Source organism: Zonotrichia albicollis, chromosome 1 (genome assembly GCF_047830755.1).
Source record: "Zonotrichia albicollis isolate bZonAlb1 chromosome 1, bZonAlb1.hap1, whole genome shotgun sequence".
NCBI classification, from domain to species: Eukaryota; Metazoa; Chordata; class Aves; order Passeriformes; family Passerellidae; genus Zonotrichia; species Zonotrichia albicollis.
In genome coordinates this window covers 108068826-108089937 of record NC_133819.1, presented here as the reverse complement: position 1 = coordinate 108089937, position 21112 = coordinate 108068826, and the positions used below count along the sequence as shown (strand labels likewise).

General features: G+C 40.2%; 1 protein-coding gene across 4 annotated transcripts in view; it reads right to left on the bottom strand.

Annotated features, from left to right (window-relative positions):
- Positions 1–21112, bottom strand: part of LAMA3 (laminin subunit alpha 3) — a 106827-nt gene that overhangs the window by 35459 nt on the left and 50256 nt on the right. For 3 of the 4 annotated variants that reach the window (XM_074549629.1, XM_074549638.1, XM_074549640.1), the window contains exons 27-41: positions 20818–20926; positions 18863–18960; positions 16480–16645; positions 15930–16056; positions 14979–15118; positions 14493–14608; positions 13763–13974; positions 12767–12971; positions 12006–12150; positions 11085–11225; positions 9566–9730; positions 6545–6646; positions 5504–5587; positions 4313–4543; positions 461–574 (exon numbers count right to left, since the gene is read on the bottom strand). In XM_074549629.1, the coding sequence (XP_074405730.1) occupies positions 461–574; positions 4313–4543; positions 5504–5587; positions 6545–6646; positions 9566–9730; positions 11085–11225; positions 12006–12150; positions 12767–12971; positions 13763–13974; positions 14493–14608; positions 14979–15118; positions 15930–16056; positions 16480–16645; positions 18863–18960; positions 20818–20926 (2155 nt within the window). The remainder of the gene's footprint in view (positions 1–460; positions 575–4312; positions 4544–5503; positions 5588–6544; positions 6647–9565; positions 9731–11084; positions 11226–12005; positions 12151–12766; positions 12972–13762; positions 13975–14492; positions 14609–14978; positions 15119–15929; positions 16057–16479; positions 16646–18862; positions 18961–20817; positions 20927–21112) is intronic. The other variant, XM_074549646.1, reaches the window with a different exon arrangement.

Here is a 21112-nt window from a genome sequence, read left to right as displayed (position 1 = left end):
AGATGCACTGAAGCTGATTAAACAAGGCTCTGCAAAGCCCTATGCTATGCATGAATGTGCTGTTTGTCATCATCATACAGACATATCCTAGTATATCTGTATAAAGCTCAGGACTGCATAACTCAGGATAAGACCCAGGATTACTATAAATTACAAACATTTCCTTATGTAAAAGTTTAGTGACTTTTTTGTAACCAGGAGCTAACAAAAATTACAGGTGAAAGAAAGAAATTAAGACAAGGACACAAATTCTTCCAATCAATCACAGTTACATTAAATTTACATTTAAGTGTACCCATCTTATGCTCATTAACAGTATAAAATTAAGAGAATAAGACATACAAGGATTACTCTTCGTTCCTTGGAATTTAACAATACTCTATGGTACATACTGCAGTAAGAGAAATGTTGTTTACTCTGTTTCTTCCCAGTAATTTACTGAATGTCACTAATTACTTACAATACATTTTCCAGTACCATCTTGACATCTATTTGAATTTCCATTGCAGTTGCAGGGCACACAGCGTCCAGCAAATATTCCTTTATTCTCACGATAAAATCCAATGCCACACTCCTGGACATCAAGAAGAAAGAAAAAAAAATGGTGAGCACTGGTAGAAAGTTTTATATGCTACAGGAAGTGCATTTTGAAAGTGTTTTCTATTTCTAAGGAGTAGTGAAGGCATAAATTTCCTCTCAAGCTCTCCTAAGCTCATAATGTTGCTTAATTTTTTTAATGCAGTAAATAACAATTAACGGAGATGAAGTTTAGTCTGAACCCTGTGCTTTAGACACTATGGCAGTGATGGTTTAATCATTTTGACTCTAACCCCTGAGAAAAATACATTTCCTGTGGCTACGTACAAAGGTGTAGAATATGATTTCTAAACCACAGAAAAGTATTTGAGTATGAGAACATTGTAGTGTGAATCTAAAGAAGAGCACCTGGAAATCTCACACACTAATTAGTGGCTATATCTTGATAATAATTTCACTACAGTGTATTCCTTGGAAACAGTTCTGGATACCTTTTACATACATTCATCACGACTACCACAATTTTGTCTACCAAGAGCTAAAGCCACACCTAGACATAGCTAGGTGATGTAACAAAACATACAGTGGTCTAGTTTCTAAGTACAGGCTTGCCCTGGAGACAGGGAAAGCATGACAAGAATGTTCCAACTATTGAGGGCACAGGAGCAGGAGCACAGCCTGTCAGATCAGAGCTGTATTTAAACAGGGAGCTAAACCAGAGGGACGTTCTGAATGAAGGAAGAGACATCAAGTGTGTTTACCTACACCAGGGAGGTAGTAACTAATATGTTAAAACCAGGCTCTTGCTTGGCATGAGCAGGGAAATCACAAGGAATTCCTCATGGGCATGAAGTCCTGCTGCATACAGATCAAAAATTCACACTCATCTTCTCCTGGAATATTCTGGGCACACCAAGCACACTAAAAACTACCAGACATCAGTCTGTACTTCCTATTCTGTAGCTCTTTTCCCCAGGAACTAAGCTGGCGTGGTGCAAGGAGGATCAAAAGCTTACAGAAGCGGGGAGAAAGCCGTGCTCCCCACGAAGCCAGCACCTCCCAGGTTCCTGCCTCCAGCAATGTTCTTGTGAGCTGCACCTCTGCCTTGCCTCTGCCTCACGGGCAGGGGCTGGCCCCAGCAACACGCAGAGAACAAGTGACAGATGAACTCTAAAGCCATAAATCTTTCCTCGTACTAAGTGCACCACCAAAACTGATGGAAACAATCTGAAGAGCAAAGGGTCTGTGGGATTGTGTCACAAATCATATTCTAGTGGTCGGAGGCATAAGTATTTATGCAGAGGCAGGATAAAGCAAAGAATTTTTCAATGACAGAACTACCACAAGGGAAAAAATACTCATCTCTCAAAAAGCAATCCCAAAAAGAATATTGAATTGCTGCTGTTGAAACAGCAATCACTACTGCCATCTTTGCCTTTTCTACATGTAGGATAATTGTGGAAAAAAAGAAGTATGCAGAATACTAATACCATCAACAGCTCTGAATACTGACTTCAGTGTGAGCAAGGACTAAATTTAGAATAGACAGTTGAAGTTTTTAGACACATTTATTAAAGAGTGAATATTTTCCCTGAACAACAGGGAGCCAATATACACAGCTTCAGAAGAAACCAGGGCCTAAAATACATTAAACAGCATGACTAAATACATGCTCAAATGCATATAGATTTTATTTACTTAAAGTCTCTCTTTGGAGAGAAAAATAAATCAGACATTTTAAAAATACATCTAATTGCATTTGGAAAAAAATCTGTACAGCCTTTTGTTTTTCTATTTATGCTGTCTTTAAAGTGACACATTTGGAATACGTGGGCACATTGTTTTTGAAGCAGCATTTGTGATTCCACACAAATGATAAACTGATTCCACATGAAGATAAAGCTCCAGGCACTTTCAAGTGCTTTTTAGGATCATTGTTTTCAAGTAAACAGCAATTTAAAACAAATCTCTTGTACACAGTTTTGTTAGTAAAGTACTTTGAGACAAAAGGTTAATCTTCTCATTACTTCTATATTAAGTAATATAGAAGTTTAAACTATATTAAGTAATATAGAACTTGTTACCAAATCAGTTCATTTAAAAACAAAGTGAAAGAAGGAAGGAAGCGAGGAAGAAAAAATGAGCAAATTACCTCTCTTGGATAAAAATCCATTTGAACTTGTTGCCACTGACTCCTCTCCTGAAGGCGGGGATAGGAGAGCCTCTGCTGTGTATCTTGCGCTAGGCAATGCCCAAGGGACACTAAAGTAACAACCAGCCATCCTGCATTTGTTGGCCTCTGTGCTCGGGCCATCATTTTACTTTGGCTCCCCTGTGACCATTCGCTGCTCTCCCTTCGGTGCTCACTGTTCTTTCTCTTATTACTCCCCCTTCTTCTCCAGCTTCTGACTCAGATTAATGAGGTTCTGGGCCAGGATGGGCCCCACCTTTAAACTTTATCCGTGAGTCAAGTCGCTCGGCACACAGCACTGCTCCTGAGGTTAACAAGTAACCCTGCAGTTCCTGTAGCTCAATATATACCTAAGTCAGGGTGTGGCAGGCATCACCTCCTCCCCACCTAAGGCAGCCAGACACAGCCTGGTGATTAGAGCAGTAAATCACTGCCTGAGTAATGCTGCATAAATATACAGGGATTACGAACTTCCCAGTGAATGTCTTGATCACTTCCCTTAGCTTTGTATTTTCACCACGTTACATTAAAAAAACCCCAAAAGTTTAATTTAATCAAGGCAGTATGTTGAAAACAATGGGATGGCAGTAGAATTTTCAGTCAGTGCTCATCAATTTGTGTGTGGCACAGAGCAACGGAAGTGTGAAAAAATCAAAAATATTCATCAAATGGTTACTCTGTAGATGATGAATTAGCTGTCCTGAACAGTGGATGCATACACGGAATGTAAGCCAGCCATACATGATTTTGTTCAGTCTCCCTGCAGCTGCTCCAGCCTAGATACTATTCATTCATTTTCAATTCAAAAAGCTTTTGCAAGGTTAGTACAGCAATTGCCACTTTATGGTAATACTCAACCATTTTCAGAGAGTAATTCCTCATATTTTGTGCACTGCTTATCTCTCTGGTGTTTTATTCTGCTGCATTGGGTGCTTACACATGGCAACAGCCAAGCTCTAAGCTAAGCAAAGTGACAAGCAAAAGAATTACAGCTACAGGAACTGCATCAAGGACAGGATATACAGCTGTAGTGCCAGACTTCAGCTAATAGCATTATTTTGCAAAGCCTACACTATCTTTCATAAACGCATCTCCAAATATTTTTTGCAAATACGTTAATTTCAGTTTTCACATGTTTTTCTTCACACATAGTACCCTGAATTGTCTGGATTCAGGCTACTTCCCTTGGACCCTGCTAAAATAAGAAACACCTGGAACCTTCTCTACCATGTGTGGTCTCACAGACTTCCATTAAGTCAATTCTGACCTGCTCTCCAGTAAAGTAAGAGATTATTCAGCCTCTCAGAGGGTGTCATAGAAGAATCCCTCACCATAGTGCCTTACATATGCAAAATTATGCTTGCAGCTCCATAAAAGCAATAACAAGTAGAACCACAATCACAGCAGAACCACAGTGCTTCTTAGACGGTGAAAGCACTCAAGCCATTGAAAGTGCACAGGCTTACAGGAAGCACACTTAATTACTTTAACCACCATCCTGCTCCTCTAACCAGCCCAGCACACATAGCTGTAGGCAAAGACACAAGGTAATGGCACAGTGTGGAGGCACAGGGTGTTTCCTACCTGGCAGGAGTCACCGGCATACCCGGGCGGGCAGTCACACATCTCCACGTCGTGCGCGATGCTGCCGCTGCCCTCACTGCTGGCTGCCTCCAGCCCGACCTCCCCGAGCGCCAGCCGCTGCGTCTCCGTGAAGTACAGGGCCCGGATGTGCAGACCATCCAGCCGGGACAGGAGGGTCAGCAGCTCTTCCCGGGACACCAGCCGGCCGCTGCTGGCGTGCCTGAAGCTGCCCTGCACATCAAGGGACACAAAATGAGCACAGCGCTGCCCTGCACATCAAGGGGTACAAAACGAGCACAGCGCTGCAGCTGCTTGAAAGAGTAGCTTCAAAGAAGACCAGAGGGCAGAGAAAGGGAGAAAACACGCTGGAGTAGACTTGCCTAGTGCCAGCTGGTGTGGGGTAATAGAGTCCAGGAGCGCAGACACACAATGGGTGGAAAAAAGAATAATGTGCATGAAGAAAGGATGTAGCATTGACTGTGCAAGGCAAGTATGGCTTTGAGGTATTAAAAACTGAAGAAGTTTGTAGGTTCTTCAGTCATCCAAATTTCGTTGAGATATCACCCACCAAACCATAAAAATGTGAAGGAAACTGCTTTCATTCTTAAGAGTAAGTGAAATCCTAGAAACCCAATCTTTCAAGGCTTTCTGGCTGTTAATAAACACAGCATTGCTGAAAATGGAATTTGGCTTGAAGAAACATCTTCTTTGTCTGCATATGAAATAAATTACCCAGTTCAACCTTCTGAGCACAGGTTTAAGGTAGGAATATTCCCTGCTGAATCCACCTACCTGAATGTTGGACACCCCATTCTAAACTAGTACCTAGACACCAAGGAAAACAGATAACAATTCATTCCATCCCTATTAAGTAAAGTCTGTGGCTGCAATGAATCACCTTCTATTGAGGACTGATTCACCATTACTCCATTGGCCCTGGAGAGAATGCTATGGGCTACATTGGATAAGGTGCCCAGCCCAGAGGTGCTAAAATAAGGTGTCCTGAACCAGAACCCAGGTTCAATGTGGCAGTAAAGCGAGATAAAAAATATTCTTTATATTTAAGGTCTACAGTGTTATTTATATTCCGCACCATTACCAAGTATTTGGTATTTCTGCACATATTCTGCATGTGTGCATTTTTCTGTGACTCTGGAAGGAAAAGAAGGCCATTCCTTTTTCAGTTCTTACCTCAACCAGCTGCACTCGGCCATAATATTGACGATCAGGCAGTGGGTTGTTGGGATCTATATAAACAACTTCCATTTGTTGGCCCTATGCAAGAATGAGGATATAACATTGCTGTTTCACTACTCGTTATGGGAAAGTGTTCAGATACAATAAAATTTGGTGAAGCACATTAATCCTGTTGTTTGGGGGATCAAAACTGAGTAATACTAGGAAAACTGTACATCTTTTTTTCAGGAAAGTGGTATAGTGAGCACTGTGTTCTGGTGCCAGCAAGGTTTTCACTGCTTTTGCCTATTAAGAACCTTGTAAAACATCAAGAGAATCAAATTAATGCTGATCACCTTTCAGAGAAACTAGTTATTACCTTAGAATAAAAATGGTTTTGCATTTTGAAACACTCTTCTCTACGTCCTGGTGCACGAGCAGCTATGGGTATCATGGTAGCAGTTTATGAGGTACACTTCCCAATAAGAATCCTACAGCATTCAACTGGTATTTCCAATGGTGTGAGGAAACAAAATACCCCCTTGAGAATCCTAATAAACAGTTAAATATTTCAATTTTGGCTCTAAAGTGGTTAAATTAAAAAACTGTGAACCTAAATTGCATATTTGTTTCCGTCCCTTGAACTCTTATAATTATGCTTAGTTTTATGCTGAAAAAAAAAATCTCACAGAACATGAGATTAATTACACATGAAATCCAGGGCATCTTTTGCAGAGATGAGGCCATACTTGTTGACAAGTGTGCAATGCATTGATTATTTTTTTTCCACAGGCATATTCTACAGAGAAAATCCCAGTTTATCTGTTTACTTGCTCTGCAAATCAGTTATGCTTAATAATATGTTACTTTGGCAACAGAGACAGATGTGTTGATGGTTTTGAGCAAAATTAAGTAAAATCACTTTTACAGAAATAGTTAATGGTTTTAACAGTTAAGTTAATGTTTTAATAGTTAAGTCCACTATTTGCCATAGTTGTTAAGTAAGATGAAAATCATGTATTGCTCATAGGAAAAAAATAGTATTTTAAAGCTTACTGTTAGTCGTATATCAGGTTTCTTATCCAGAAGAACCATGCCCTCGCTAGGTAAGCCAAAAGATTTCACTTGGTAACTTAAGAAGCCACCATATGAAGAAAGCTGTAACAAAATGCACAAGACCAGATATACTTTACTGCACTCTTGGTTGATATTAATGTAAATTTTTATTCCAGTTTATCTCATCTTCCAGCACTATAAATAACACATTTACTCCTCGTTCTTTAGAAAAAATATGAAATTATTGCTATTTGGAAGAAGTTTCTTTCTATTTTGTTTACTGTGTGTATCTGAAAATGAGCATATATTGTTTTCTGAAAGGTTACCTGTGTCATGGGGGTTTTTTTTCATATTTGGGTTCACACCACCTGTGTCATGGAGAAATCCCATGGTTACATAAATATTGCTCTTCCCCTGACTGTACAGAGCAGATTTGGTGCATCAAGAACAGACATCAGACTGACAGTGAAAGCGGTGGTGAACCTCATGAATAGCCATGGATGAAAAGGCAGACTAAGCATGTTTAAAGCCAGCATTTTCTAAACTTACTGCAAACATGAATGCAATCAGGATTCCTTTGCCCTACCTTCAGGATAGGATTTCTACTGGTATCAGCTCTGTGGTAAGGAGACTGTGCCCTTAGGCTGAGTTGAAACCACCTACAGGTGACCACAGGTGGCCTCAGACCCAACTGAACACGGGGCTGCTGCCCAGAGCAGACACAGGCAAGCGTGGCTGAATTACCCAACAAACACAGCACGTCCCTGGTGCTGTGTGAGGGACTCAGTACAGAACACCCTGGAAGCAAAGGAAGCTCCAGGCACAGCCTAGATAGCTTTTGTTCCAAGAAGAGCCTCAAAGGAAGATTTGTGGGCACCATGTGAAACCAGGCATTATGCCATGGATGTCCTATTTTGGTTTACCTTTCTCATTTGCCCTTACGTCTTATCCTTGATTTTGCCATGGAAGAATTGCTTTGTCAGGTCCTGCTCTACTACAGGGAAGCACCAGCCTTTGATCTACATTCCCCTGCATATCGCTGATGAATTACAAACAAAATACTGACATCTCAACACCAAATTTGTTCTGTGGATCATAGGTCCATAATTAATGCTATTCTCCTCACACAACTGCATTTTCAGAAGCATCATTTGGAACACTGGCTATAGTTCGCCAACACAATCAAATCACCTTGTATAAATGAATTCTTAAAAAAAAAAGAAGAAAATTCAAATTAGAGTTGATTTCCTATTTAACATGTTTCAGAACTCCACCATTTGAGAGGCTGTTAAATTACTTTTTCAATTTTTTTATAGGACAGTATTGATGTTACAAACTAACCTCTGTATTCTGTAGTATTTATTTTCTAATGCCAAAAATGGTCTGTTATATAGGATGATAAAACACAAAAGAAAATGGGAACAATGTGATCTGAATTTCTCAATTACTCTTAGTTTCTGTATTGCTACATATTTTCTATTTGATTTCCTTTTAACTTCATAAACAAAAGACAGAGAGAGGAAAGAAAGTATACTCTGCTAAATATAAATGTTCCAGTGGAACCAGTTTAAAGGTTCAGATAATGGAAAACAGTATTTATACCCTCATCATAAAGAAAAATAGCTGAAGTGATCTTGTTCATATTTTCCAAAAGAGATGCTATCACTGGAAGCAGACCAAACCCTGACATTTTCAAAACACAATAACATGAATAACTGGTAAATTTATGAACTAGTAAATTCACAGCTAGATAGCATTTTGGTGAGACTTTCATTACTGCAGTATTGCCTGCATTAAAATACACAATCATACACAGCATACAGCAAAAGCAGAACCCAAATTAAAACTATTTTATTTGCAGTGATGTCACTGTAAATAACAGCAAGTAATGGCAGGCCTAGGACCTTGGCAGGTACTGGGACATGCAACATAAGTCAGCACTGATCTTACAACACATCAGCTGTGTTTAAAAAGAGTTATTGCCTGCTTTATATCTTATTACTGAACAACAAAAGTACTTTTGGTTTAACACTGCAGGTGATAATGTTTGCTTCAATATGAAATTCCTTTCATAAATAATTTGTGGGCACTGAAATAAGAACTTTTATAATGTCAAGAAAAAGCACTCAAACTAAATGTGCTGTTCACCTGAGATATATATATATATACAGCTCTGAGCATAGGAGAGCAGGAAGAAAAATACTGCTCTAGTCTCTAAAACAAGGACTAGGAGAAACTTCAAAAATTGAACCATCTTTCATGTCTTGGTGTCTACACCATTTGTTTTCTCTTGTGTGTCAGTAGGGTCACATCTGAAAAGCCTGTGTGTCCTGCAACGGGCTGGTAAGGATTGGCACTGCCAGAGCTCCAAGGAGGGGGGCTCTGGGCCTGCAAGTCACCATTAGCAAAGTCCTCTGGTCAGTGTGATCCTCAGGCTGAGATGCTGATGGCACTAACCATGAGCAGAAGGCTGCTCCCATGCACAGGCTGACAAAGCAGCCACCAGCCCAAGGAACACAAAGGGTAGAAAACCAGTTGATGCCCTTCCCAAGCAGCATATCCAAAGCAAAAGTCTGGGGGCTTTTGTGTGCCACTGAGCAAATAATCAGCTTTTACTGTTTTGGAAATCTGCCCAGGACATACTCTACAGAATCTAAAGAACTGACAAGCCCTACGTGTTCTGGGTTTCAGAGCAGCCACATTGCCAAGTTCTACATGTTCTGGGCTTCAGAAAAGCAGCTGAAGGTACCACCTGCTTGAGCCATTCGAGCCATTGAGTTCTCGGTCATTCTATTCACATTAATACCTGTCTGGCACCAAGCAATATGATTAATTCTGTGTTACCTGTTAATTTCAAAAGCATATTCAGAAGTAAAACGTTGTGATTCCTGGCATGACAGGTAAGAGAGACAAGTGAAGAGAGACAAACTTATCTAAGAAAAACAATGAGACTCTTTACCAATGACACTGCTAAAGAAATCATTACATGTTACTAAACCAGAAGAGCTAAGTGGCATTTACCTTCTCTCCCAGGTAGGTTGATGGTGCTCTCCAGTACAAATTTTGCACAGAAGCTGGCAATTCTTGAACATCAGCCACCACACTGTTACTGACTGGATTGAAAGTGACTGGAATGTCCATATGTTCATCTACTGCCTCCAAGCGCCAGTTCCTCATATCCACAAACTAATGAAAAACATAAAGCAAACAAAAGTTCGCCTCGTCCTTTGTTACCTACCATCACCAAGTAATGAGAAGAAATTGTTTAGCCTCTGTCATTTCCTCAGCATGAGATCTAACCCCTTCAGAGTCAGCCTAAAGTCTTTGAACAATGGATATTCCATGGACCTCAAAAGAGTGTGAAAATATGAAGAAGTGTCAAAGCTACTTGGGATGTAGGAATTTGGTTTGTCACCTGGAAACTAAATTCTGTCTTCAGCCACAGGAAGACATAGCCTTCTGGGAGTGACTAGGAATTGTGCACACAAACCTGAGGATATAAGCTGGAGATGCTTTCTAAAGTCCATTCCAAAATCAAATTTTTGTCTCTCAAAGACAGAGTTTGAACAGGCTAATTGCGAGGGAGGGGACATTGCATGACATTTTAGAGAGGCAGGCAATGTAGCCTAATATCCTGCCTCTTTAATGCACATTTTATGTTTATGGCTGCTGTTTCATGAAAGACCATGCCTCTTTTTTATCATTACGCTGGAGGAAAGACAGCATAATGTGTATGATGTACCAGAACAGTTCTGGGTTCTGGTGGATTTCCCTTGACTGGCCAGAGCAAAAACCCAAAAAAACAGACATGTTTTCATAAACAGTTGTTGGTGAGGACAAGTAATGACTAGAGGAAGTTTTTTACTGACTTCACTTAGGCCACATTTTCACCTTTTGCTTGTAAACAGTAAAGAGCACAATCTAGATTGTATCTAGTCTATGTCTAAACCTAAACTAAACTCCTCATCCACCACTCTAGCTCTCCTCTTTTTTCCTTTCTCTTGCCCTTTTTCAAGCAGCTGTTGCCTTTTTTTTTCAGTCACATTATTTTTCAGTCTACAGCCATTTATGCTACTAAAATCTTTGTTTCTCACACTTGATGTCATGTCTCTTTTACAGGGAGGTAAGAAAGAATTTTCACAATCTCTGTAGAATCTGTCACACAATTCTTAATGCATCTCTAATATAGACATATAAAATGATATGTGCTTATCAATGCATCTTGAAGGAGATCATTGACTTCAATGATGACACAGAGTTTGAAGATAAAGCAAGCAAGATAAAGGCCAGCTCAACTTCAGTCCAACTAGTGACTTGTAAACAAACACGTGAAAAGCACCACTTCTGCTGAACAGCACTTTCAGAATACTCCTAATCTTGAGAAAGCTGTACTAAATCTTCACTTGGAGAATTGTTTGGAGAAGATTTCTCATCCTTAGAAACTAATAAAATATATTTTCAACTTTGGAAGAAATCTGAAATTTCCTTAATGGAACAAGTGTAAGCTCATGACAGAAAAGAAAAAGGATCTTTGGTACACCTTGGTTCTACGACGATCCGTGCTGCGACAGCTGCTGGTTGCCCCAAAACAAAAGCAAGGTGTGCATCCCCTGGGGTTAGAAGGGTTCAGATAAAAGGATCCTGGTCTGCAAGTGTCACATGCTGCACCTTCAACATTCTCCTGTTAGGACAGAGTTCAAAGAAATTCCAGTGCTTTTCTTTTTGCTTTGCTGAGGTCCCCAAATTTTCCTGCACATGAAACAAATCTTCTGAAAGAATGTATATTTAAATGTATAGAAACAAATGAATGAAAATACGTGGTTGTCTGGATAGGCCATATTACAAATGCAAATAATACTGTCTTGGAGGCTATCTCATAAGCTTTCTTTGCAGTTTATAATCTGAAATGTGAACCACTGAGTAATATTTATTAGTCAGAGACAGCTGGTAACTTCCTTGCCAAAAGCCTCCTGCTGGCTTTTGCAAACCCACAATATAAAAGGTCACTTGTGAAAGTTCACATTTAATTATGCAGATCAGAACAAAAGAAGATTTCCTAGCTATAATAATGTGGTAAAATGTCAACTGACATAATATGGCTAAAAAAAGCATGGTACTTGGTTAACATCCAGGAGGCAAGATGCAGATGGATAAAGTTGATCTGTGCAGGGTACAGACTGCTTCAGTGATTCAATGGGCATCCACTCTGCAGCTCTCTTACATCCTGCAAAAACTAAGACCACCTGTACAACTGACAGATATTGAAGGCATTAAAAATGGTATTTAATGTTACCATGATAATCTGTGCACATACTGCAAAGTGTGATGGCTTTGTACAGCTGCATTTAATTTTTACTGAAAATTTACTGATAAACTCACTTTGTCCACCCCATTATATAAGAAACAGTCACTGGTAAGGAAATGATGCTTGTGAATGCAGAAGTAATTTGATTTATCTGACCTTGCAAAGACAGGTTCCTGTCTGGGGATCACAAACATCTGGCTCTGTTCCATCTCTGTTACATCTACATGGCACACAGTCAGGGAAACCATAAGTTCCAGGAGCACACTGATCACACCGACGTCCTTTTATTCCTGGTTTGCATCTTTATCAAAAACCACAGAGGAGTGAGTCAATAAGGGAGGTAGGAATGGAGCAGGGAAGGGAAAATAACACCACAGGTAGGTGGATATTCAAAGGGATTGCATGGCTAGGACACAGCTGTATGACTTCCACAGAGAAAAAGCAGCAGGTTAGTACTGTTCTCAGATTTTGAATAGCATGACATTTTTAATGGCCACAGAACTGAGTTGGAATGGATTTGACTTTGAAGGATAAGAATGCTCACAATAGAATTAAGATTTCTGCAGCTATTCAGGGCTCACAGTGCAGAACTACTCTCTGTACATCAAGGTGTAAAACATGGACATGGAATATAGGTAAGCAGAGGTGGAAGAAGATATATAGCTGGAAAATGTGCCTGGGCATTACTCAAGACATTCATCTGGTAACAGAGAAATGGGGAATTGTGAGCATATGAATAATTACAGGGGCCTCAATCACCGACAAAGCTTGGATTAGTTTACAACTGTTCTCAGTGGATAGAATCCATTTTGCTCACACTGAAGTGTGAAAATCTTAAATTTCCCCTACTGTCTCCAAACACCCAAAAAGAGCATTGAAGCAAACCATTGTTTATAATACACACAACCCAAACTTACCTGCATTGCCCACTGGTTTTATCACATTCTGGGCTTGTCACATCAACAATTCCTTTTTCTGAGCAGTTGCAGCTCTTGCAGCCAGCAAGGGGATGATAGCTGAAGTAATATTTCTCACACACTTCACATTTTGGCTTCACAGTTCGTGGAGGGCAAATGCATTTACCAGTCACATCATCACAAAGACGCTGCCCACAGTTGCATACTAGATCAAAGAAATTGTTCTACAAATCAATCACAGCTCATCTTACAACAGTCAACTCTTACTGAATATGTAACAAATACACACAACCTTTGTGTATATAGAAATTATGACTCTTTTCTCTCACTAGTTTAAAGTTCAGGGTCATAGACACCAACTATGTGACTGCAACAATTGTTTCAAAGAGCAAGTTTAATGCTTGGCTCTTTTCCATGGATTGGTTGCTTAACTTCACCAGAGGCATTGTTTATCACTTGCCAAAACTGCCAAGGATTAGTTTTGGTGTCAAGGGCACACTTTTATAAAGCAATGTTTATAAACATCAAGTATCTATGAAAGCAGCTGAGCTGTTGGTGTACTCTATAGATCTGTTGTTATTAACATCAGAATTTGAGGAATTAGGAATGCTGTGACTCTGGTTATCTATGAAAAAGCTTGAAGGTGTAAAATGGGATTAAACATTAACAACTTGGAAATTATTTAGCAGTCAGTGCAGAAAAAATCCATTTCACTGGAATAGCAGCAACATGGATTTTAACCAGTTCAGCTGTAAGCCTGATCAGACAACACATGCAAAGGGTCACTTCATCATGAGCTAGGTGTGCTTTAGGGGAATGGGATTTCTTCTGCCTTAAACTAGAAGCCATGCTATGTTAAAGCTAAAACAGCCTGACCAGCCTCACACAGGATCAGGCTCTGCAAAGAAAAGTCAGGCTGCAGTACGCCTGCAGCAAATTCAGAGGATTCAGCAGGAGGCCAGGCCGGGAGCTGAAGGAGTGCAAGCACACACTCACACTTGCAAAAGGGGAATCCATAGTAGCCGGTTTGGCACCGGCTGCACTGGCGACCAACGACGTTGGGTCTGCAAGCACACTGCCCTCCCAGGGGGCTGCACGTAGGGCTGGTGGCACCTGCGCTGTGGCAGTCACATGGCAGGGCTCCCTTGTTGTAGAAAGCCACCAGCGACCTCACAGAGTCTTTACAGAAGGCCGATGATCGTTCTGGGCTGTTTAAATTGAAATATAAATCATGTCAGTGCTGGCACTCAGGATTGCTATGAGAGTGCTTTGCAGTGGTTCAGTAAATTAGGGTTCTGTCTTTCAAGCAGTTTGACATAAGGATGGCATCAGCACACATGCAAGGATATACTTTAATTAAATAGGGGTGAATAGCTTTGAACATGCAGGTAAGAGGCTTTATCATAGCAAGTGTGGATTAGTTGTATCAGTTCAGACATGCCAAGCAAAATACCAAATACCAAAGATGGAAATACTAAAGACAGGAAGATGACATAGATTTTCCTCTTTTGTACTGTGAGCAATAAAGGTCTATCTTTACATTTCATTTGCAATAGAAAGTCATGGAAAAGTGACTCATGGAAATTCAATGGGCTAGCATAAGCTGTGAAAAGCATTCTAATGTAGCACAATTACAGGGATTTAAGGCAGCGCTTTAATGCAGAGTAAAACTAATATTATTCCCAGTTTGTTGTCAATGTACAGTTTTTTAGAAAGTGATGCTTACTCAATATAAAAACTGTTTCCTCCACATTGGCTGATAAAATCAAATGACTTGTCCACTGTCTTTTTATCAAGAATTGTGTAACTGTAGGTGTCTGCTGGAACAACTAAGATATTTTCCTTAAAACAATAAGAAAGCTAAATTGTACATTTCAGAGAAAAACAAAAAGATACAAGCTAAGGCATTTACATATTTAAATGTTGCTTCATTATACATTCTGGATTTTTTCAAAACCTTTAAGATTTTAACCAAAATAAGAGAATAAACTTTGCATACTGCCCTCAAAATTGTGATGCTACAAGCAGTGTACAACAAAAACAGTGCAGAATATCTTAAAAATTTAAAATAAAATCAGTGCAAAAGATCCTAAAAATCTGAAACACAACATTAAAAAAATTATTCTTTTTGGATTTTGTCTTTGCATCTATCTGTAAATGAATGGTGGAACTGAGAATAACGTTTTCAAGTACATTTAGGTAATACACATACCAGAACCAGTGTTCTTCCATCTGGTATCATCACTGTAACAGAGACCATGGCTTCAGAAATGTCAAGCTCAATTTGGTTTGCTGCAACCACCTGAACCCGACAGCCAGAAGTATGAGGGCAGAATGAAGCATTAAAAGTACCTAGAAGAAAAAATGTATTGGGTTTATGTGAGAAGGTTTTGATTGCAGAGGGCTACTGGGGTGGGTTCTATGAAAATCTGTAAGAATATTCTTCCTTGTCCCACAAAGCCAATCCCAGTCGGCTCCAAGACAGACCCAGCACTGGCCAAGGCTGCGCCTGACCATGGCTGTGCCTCTGGAATAACATATTTAAGAAAGGGGGAAAACTCCAGCTCAACAGCAGGTACAGCCAGAGAGAAGAGTGAGAACATACAAGAGAAATCACCAAGGCCAGTGGAGGATGAGAGCTCCAGGTGCTGGACCAGAGATCCACCTGCAGCCTGTGGAGGAGACTCCCTCAAGAGCAGGTGGATGCCCAAAAGGGTCTGTGAACCTCTGGAAATTCCACGCTGGAGCAGTCTCCTAGCAGGCCTTGTGACCCCATGGAAGGCACCCACATTGGAGAAGTTTGTGAAGAATTGCAGCCCAGGAGAATGGCTCATGTTGGAGAAGTTGGTGGAGGATTGTCTCCCATGTGAGGGATCCTACACTAAAGCATGAGAAGAGTGTGAGCAGTCCCTCACTGAGGAGGAAGGAACACAGGCAACCTGTGATGAGATGAGTACAGCCCACGCTCTCTGTACCCATGTGCCACTCAGTGGGAGGAGTTGGAGAAATCTGGGAGTAAAGCTGAGCCCAGGAAAAAGGGAAAGGTGGAAGCCAAGTGTTTGAAACTTTGGGCACCTGATGCCTATCCAGGGTCAAGCCAACACAGCTCCATATCCCAAAATGCTAAGAAAGGAAAGGGGTTAGGTCAAATTCAGGTGCCTACCTGACCACACATGTCCTGCATTCACATGGACTTGCACAGAGAACGCTGGGTGTGCCAGCTGATAAAAATGTACCACAAATACATATCTGCCCAAGTGAGGCACTCTGCCACTCAAGGTGATCTGGTTCTGGAGAAACAAGAACAGCTCTGGTATTAAATCACAGAATAGATTTGTTTTGTGAAACATTCTTGGGCTTACCAGCTGTGCTCAGTGCCCTCTACCTGCAGTGAAAGAGAGGGGGCTTAGCATCTCTCAGCAAGTTCAATTTCTTCAAGGAAAATGGCATTACAACTGCATGCTCTGTTTGCCTGCCAAGTACATTTAACATTCCTCTGCAGTCTGTAAGACTGTTGTGTAGTCCAGAAAGAAACTGGTATTTGGGGTTTTTCCTCCCCCATTCTTTTTATTGTCTCTGTGGCTTACTCAGTTTGCAATATTTTCATCACATCACATCATCCGTTTTGATCATCTTACAGAATTCAATCTATTTAACTTTGCTAAGAACATACCTTGTGACTTGCAAAACAAAGTTTTCAAAATATGAGGTACCTGGAATGGTGTCAAGGTGACTCCATGAACTGAACCAGCAGGAAAAGTGGCACTCAATGGATCATGAAGTATATTCTCCTGTACTTCAGAAATCTTCCCGTCTTTGAATGCATCCAAAACCAAAGCTCCTGGTGGAGTCTCAAAATCTGAGGGAATGCATGCTGCACTAAACACAGAACCACAGTAATCATCCTTAGGGCCAGGAGAAAGTTTCCATTATAACAGGAAAGGCTGCTGACTTTAAAAAGTCAGTGTATCAGACTGTATTGTAATTGATAATGCAACAATAACCCTTGTACATATTTGGATTCTTTATGAATAATCAGAAAGTAAATGAAAGCAAGAGGTATGGACTTAACTTCCATAAGAGCAGGGAAGTGTGTACACTTTTAATGTATTAACTGATTTTATTCACACAAAATTCACATAACTTTCAGTGGAAAGAATTTGCTGAGGAAGAGGAAACTTAAAAGAATCAGGAGCACTAAAAATGAAATACATTTCAGTTAATCCAGTTAGTTACATTCACCAGAATCTGTACTAATATTGAATTCTCAGTTCTACAAATATTTACATAGGTGTATCCTTTAAACATGCAAGTTTTCCCACTGAAGTCAATGGGACTACTTAAGTATTTAGAAGTTAAGTGTATACTCAAATATTTGTGGAACTGAAGCCAAAATAAATAACAGTAGTCCTTGAAAGCATCCTAATGCATTCACTGCTGTGTTTAGCTATTTCTTCCTTGGCATATTTAATTCTGGGATTGAGGGACGAATTTTCCAAGACTTCAGGATAAAAATATTTTGGGGGGTTTCCTGGCTGTATTTAATCACTTCTAGTAAGTACTCAACAGACAATGATTAATCTTTGCTCAAGACAGACCCAGAACTGGAATGGTAAGTATGTTTCAGGGCCAGAACTGTGGGAAATCATGTGCAGCATCCACTTACAATACTGTTAAACTGAGCCAAGCCTCTGCATCTTTCAACTTGATGAACTTAAAACACTTTCAGGTAAGCAAAAATGCTGGTAGATAACAATAAAAACAAAACAAAAACCTACAGTAAACAATGTAAATGTAACAAGAGTTTTAAAAATACCCAACACAAAACCAAAGTCAAATATGTGTTTCTATATTAATTTTATTTTGAATAATGTTTTTCACTCATGTTTCCCTGTTTACTCAAAATATAAATGCCTTGCAAAATAAATTTGGTGAAGGACAAGTATTTTCAGTCTTACAAAGCTGCTTTCAGCGGTAACACTGAGCAGGAGAATTAAAGCTGTGATTCAATGCTATACATGTTTGGAAACCAAGCACAGTCACATGTTTTTATCCAATTTACTACCCAGGTTTTTCTGTTTTCTGTTTCAATTCAACCATTATATTACAAGCTACCATTTGGAAAACTATCAGACCAAATCACCAACTCTTTTTGCCTCTTAAGTCCTGCAAATGACATTTACTTTTATTTTGAGACCCTTCCCACTGCTAGATCAGTAGGAAGAAAGTTTTAGGAGTAGGCATCACGAGGCACATCCTGGGGAGTGCATCAGGCACTGAAATGTGGAGGTCCCTAATTTGGAAGCTGCAGTGACAATTCCTCTCTGTCCCAAAGAACAAAAGGTGGGGAGGGGAAGAGCTTCAATAGGACAGAGGAGATGCTCTGCAGAACCCAAACCTGACCACTGGGGAAGGCAAGGTTCAGGTTCAGATCTTCACAGCAAGAGAAGAGCTGTCAGCCTGGATCAACCAAGCAGTACATGACTCCCCTAATTACTGGTCCCATAAAGTGTGATGGAGAAGAAGGATCAGCTGGCATTACTGTGTGAGAAGAATAATGAGGGCACACCCACCTCAGGGCCCCAGGATGACAGGGAAAAGGGAATGGCTTGTTTGGGAAGCAGGGGTTTTCATGTTGAGTAATTTGAGGCTGCCAAATTGTGCCTAAAAGGGCAGTCACATCCCACACACAGTGACAAATTAAAGCCATTTTGGGACAGCTGAAGCAGTAACACGCAGAAGAAAACTTCAGATGGAACAGTAAGCATTTCAGGCCACTAAAGTAGGAATGATTTTCCAGCTTGGACACTTGTCCTACTGGATGACATGTGAAAGATGTGTGTTTTCTCACATATCAGCACTGGGAAGTTCAGATGGGGCAGGAAAAGGCTCCTTATCAGCAAAATTCTGTGCAAAGACTGTCTAGATTAACACTAACATTTTAGCTTCTTTACAACGACTACTTTACAGAAATGGCCTACAAATCACCTGTGAGTCACTGAGTAAAGCTTCACTCAAAAAAAAAATAAAACACCATTTATTCTACCTTTCAAGGTTGTCCACAGATAATAGGAAGGATAAAACCAAGCAAGTTACCTTCCATCACTGTTACTCCTGTAAGCAGCTATGCACTGTACTTTAGGATCCACATATTCTGGAGTAAATTCTTCAGCTGATATAATGCAAACCTTGTGCTGAAAAACAAGCACAAGGCACAATTAACAATTAATATCATAAATAACAGGGCCAGGCCTGAACTGGAAGGATGAAGCCTAATTTTAGCATAGGGAGATATGAGCCCAAAGCCATGTTCTGTCATAGACCTCCCACAAGATTTTGGATCCCTTTACCTCCCTGCACCTCAATGCCTCAGGGTTAAATAGCATTTTTCTGTCCTTGTCAAGGGAATACTGGCTGCTCAGGAGAGACATAACTAAAAGGTAAGCATATATGTGTGGTAAAGGCAAAGACAGAAGACCAGCTCAAAGGCTGAGAAGCAAGGTAAGGAATGCAGAGAAGTAGGAGGGAAAAGCTCTTTGAGACTTTTGGACCCTGGGGGAACTCCCAGACTTTCTCAAATAAAAGCACAAACACTTGTTAGTGCAAAGTCCATGGGAGTGAGTTTCAGTGACACCAGGATTTCCAACCCAGTATTCAGAACTCATTTCAAAAGAAGCAAGACCTCATATGGGGTTTTTTATTTTAACTAAAAGTGGACATGAACAAATGAATCCTGCTGCACCCATGGTGGTAAGGACATGAGGGAAAGCATTGGAGGTGGCTCCCATTTGCCTCTCTGCTCTGTATGAAGGGAACACATGAGTGTCTTTAACCCCAAAACTGCTGCCATTGACTTCATGGTCAGTGTCTACATACCAGAAGCACCTCTTTTCCCTTTTCCCATCTTTTGCTAAGTGCAGACTTTACAATTAAAGACTGTGAAGGTCTAATCCTGTTAGCACAGCAGTTGCTGCAGGAAGCTAACAGAAATTGTAAATGGTATTAGTTTACACTGACTCATGAAGTGAAGAAAGCATGTATCAGCTGTTAGTTCTACTAGTTGTTACTAGCTGGGTTGGAGCTCAATATTTTAACAAACCTTGTGTTTCTAAAATAGAAAGCAGAAACAATACGTAAGAAAATTTAGTCACCAGAAAAGTATATTCCTGGTGTGGCCAAAAGAGGTCAGTGAAGGCTTTTTATTTAAAATACCTAAAAGCTGTACGATTAATGAATGCATTTATTACCTGAAACAAATGCATTTATTACCTGAATTTTGTAAGAGACCTGGGAAACTCCTACATGGGTTTTAAGGATTTAGAAAAAAAGAAAAATAAAAAAAGACAATAAAAGATTATTGTCGCAGACATTTTTTTATAGAAATCTTTTCTTTCACATTTGTCTATCTTCTGGGAAGCAGAGCCCCAGAAGAAGAATGTAAACAATTGTTATCAGCTGCTGTGAAATGTAGCAGGTGCCCCTGTGATTGGCTCATCTTCCTTGTGTACCATTAAAGGCCAATCACAGGAGCAGCTCAGGGACAGATTCCCTGCACACAGAACTTTGTTATTCATTCCTTCTATTCTATTCTTAGCTGAGCAGCTCTCTGCAACTTCTCTTCTTATTCTTTTTAGTATAGTTATAATGTATTATATATCTTATATAAATAAATCAAGCCTTCTGATCAAGAAACAAGATTCTTGTCCTTCTCTCACCACAGTGACCATCTAAGGTCGCTGTAATAGATTATGTATAAAAGCTACCAGAATAGGTTTCCTCTAAAGTTTACTTGGAGAAGTGAGAGGAGAACTGAAATAAAGCACAAGAAAGCTGGAAAAAACCTTGCCAATAAGGGCAAAGTTCTGTTTGTCTTTGAAACCGACAGGTTTGCGTCAGCAGTCTGGGATGTATATAAAGCATGTCTAGTCAAGCATATAACATACATAACTTCACATGTTACCTTACAGAATGTGAATACAGAGAGACAAATATCTTTGTTTACCCCATCAAAGAACAAGTATGACCAAAGGGAAAAGGAAATGTGAACTTACCAGAAGAAAATTACTTGATGACGCCTTCAGATGTATCTTTGTGTCCGCTAGAAGGTCATAGGCTGCAACGCGGTTCCTGTCATCAACTACAACACTGCGACAAAGGAAACTGAGACAGAAAGCAGGATTAAGGATGAGCCTGCTGGCATTGCCACGTTGTTTTGGCTGTCACCAAGCTGTGTGGTTGCTGGCCAGCCACCACACCTAGCCCTCCTGCTGGACCATAACTAACCTGCCTGTGGCCACTGTGGAACATGCACTGTCCTCGCCAGTGAAGCACAGGATCTACCATGCA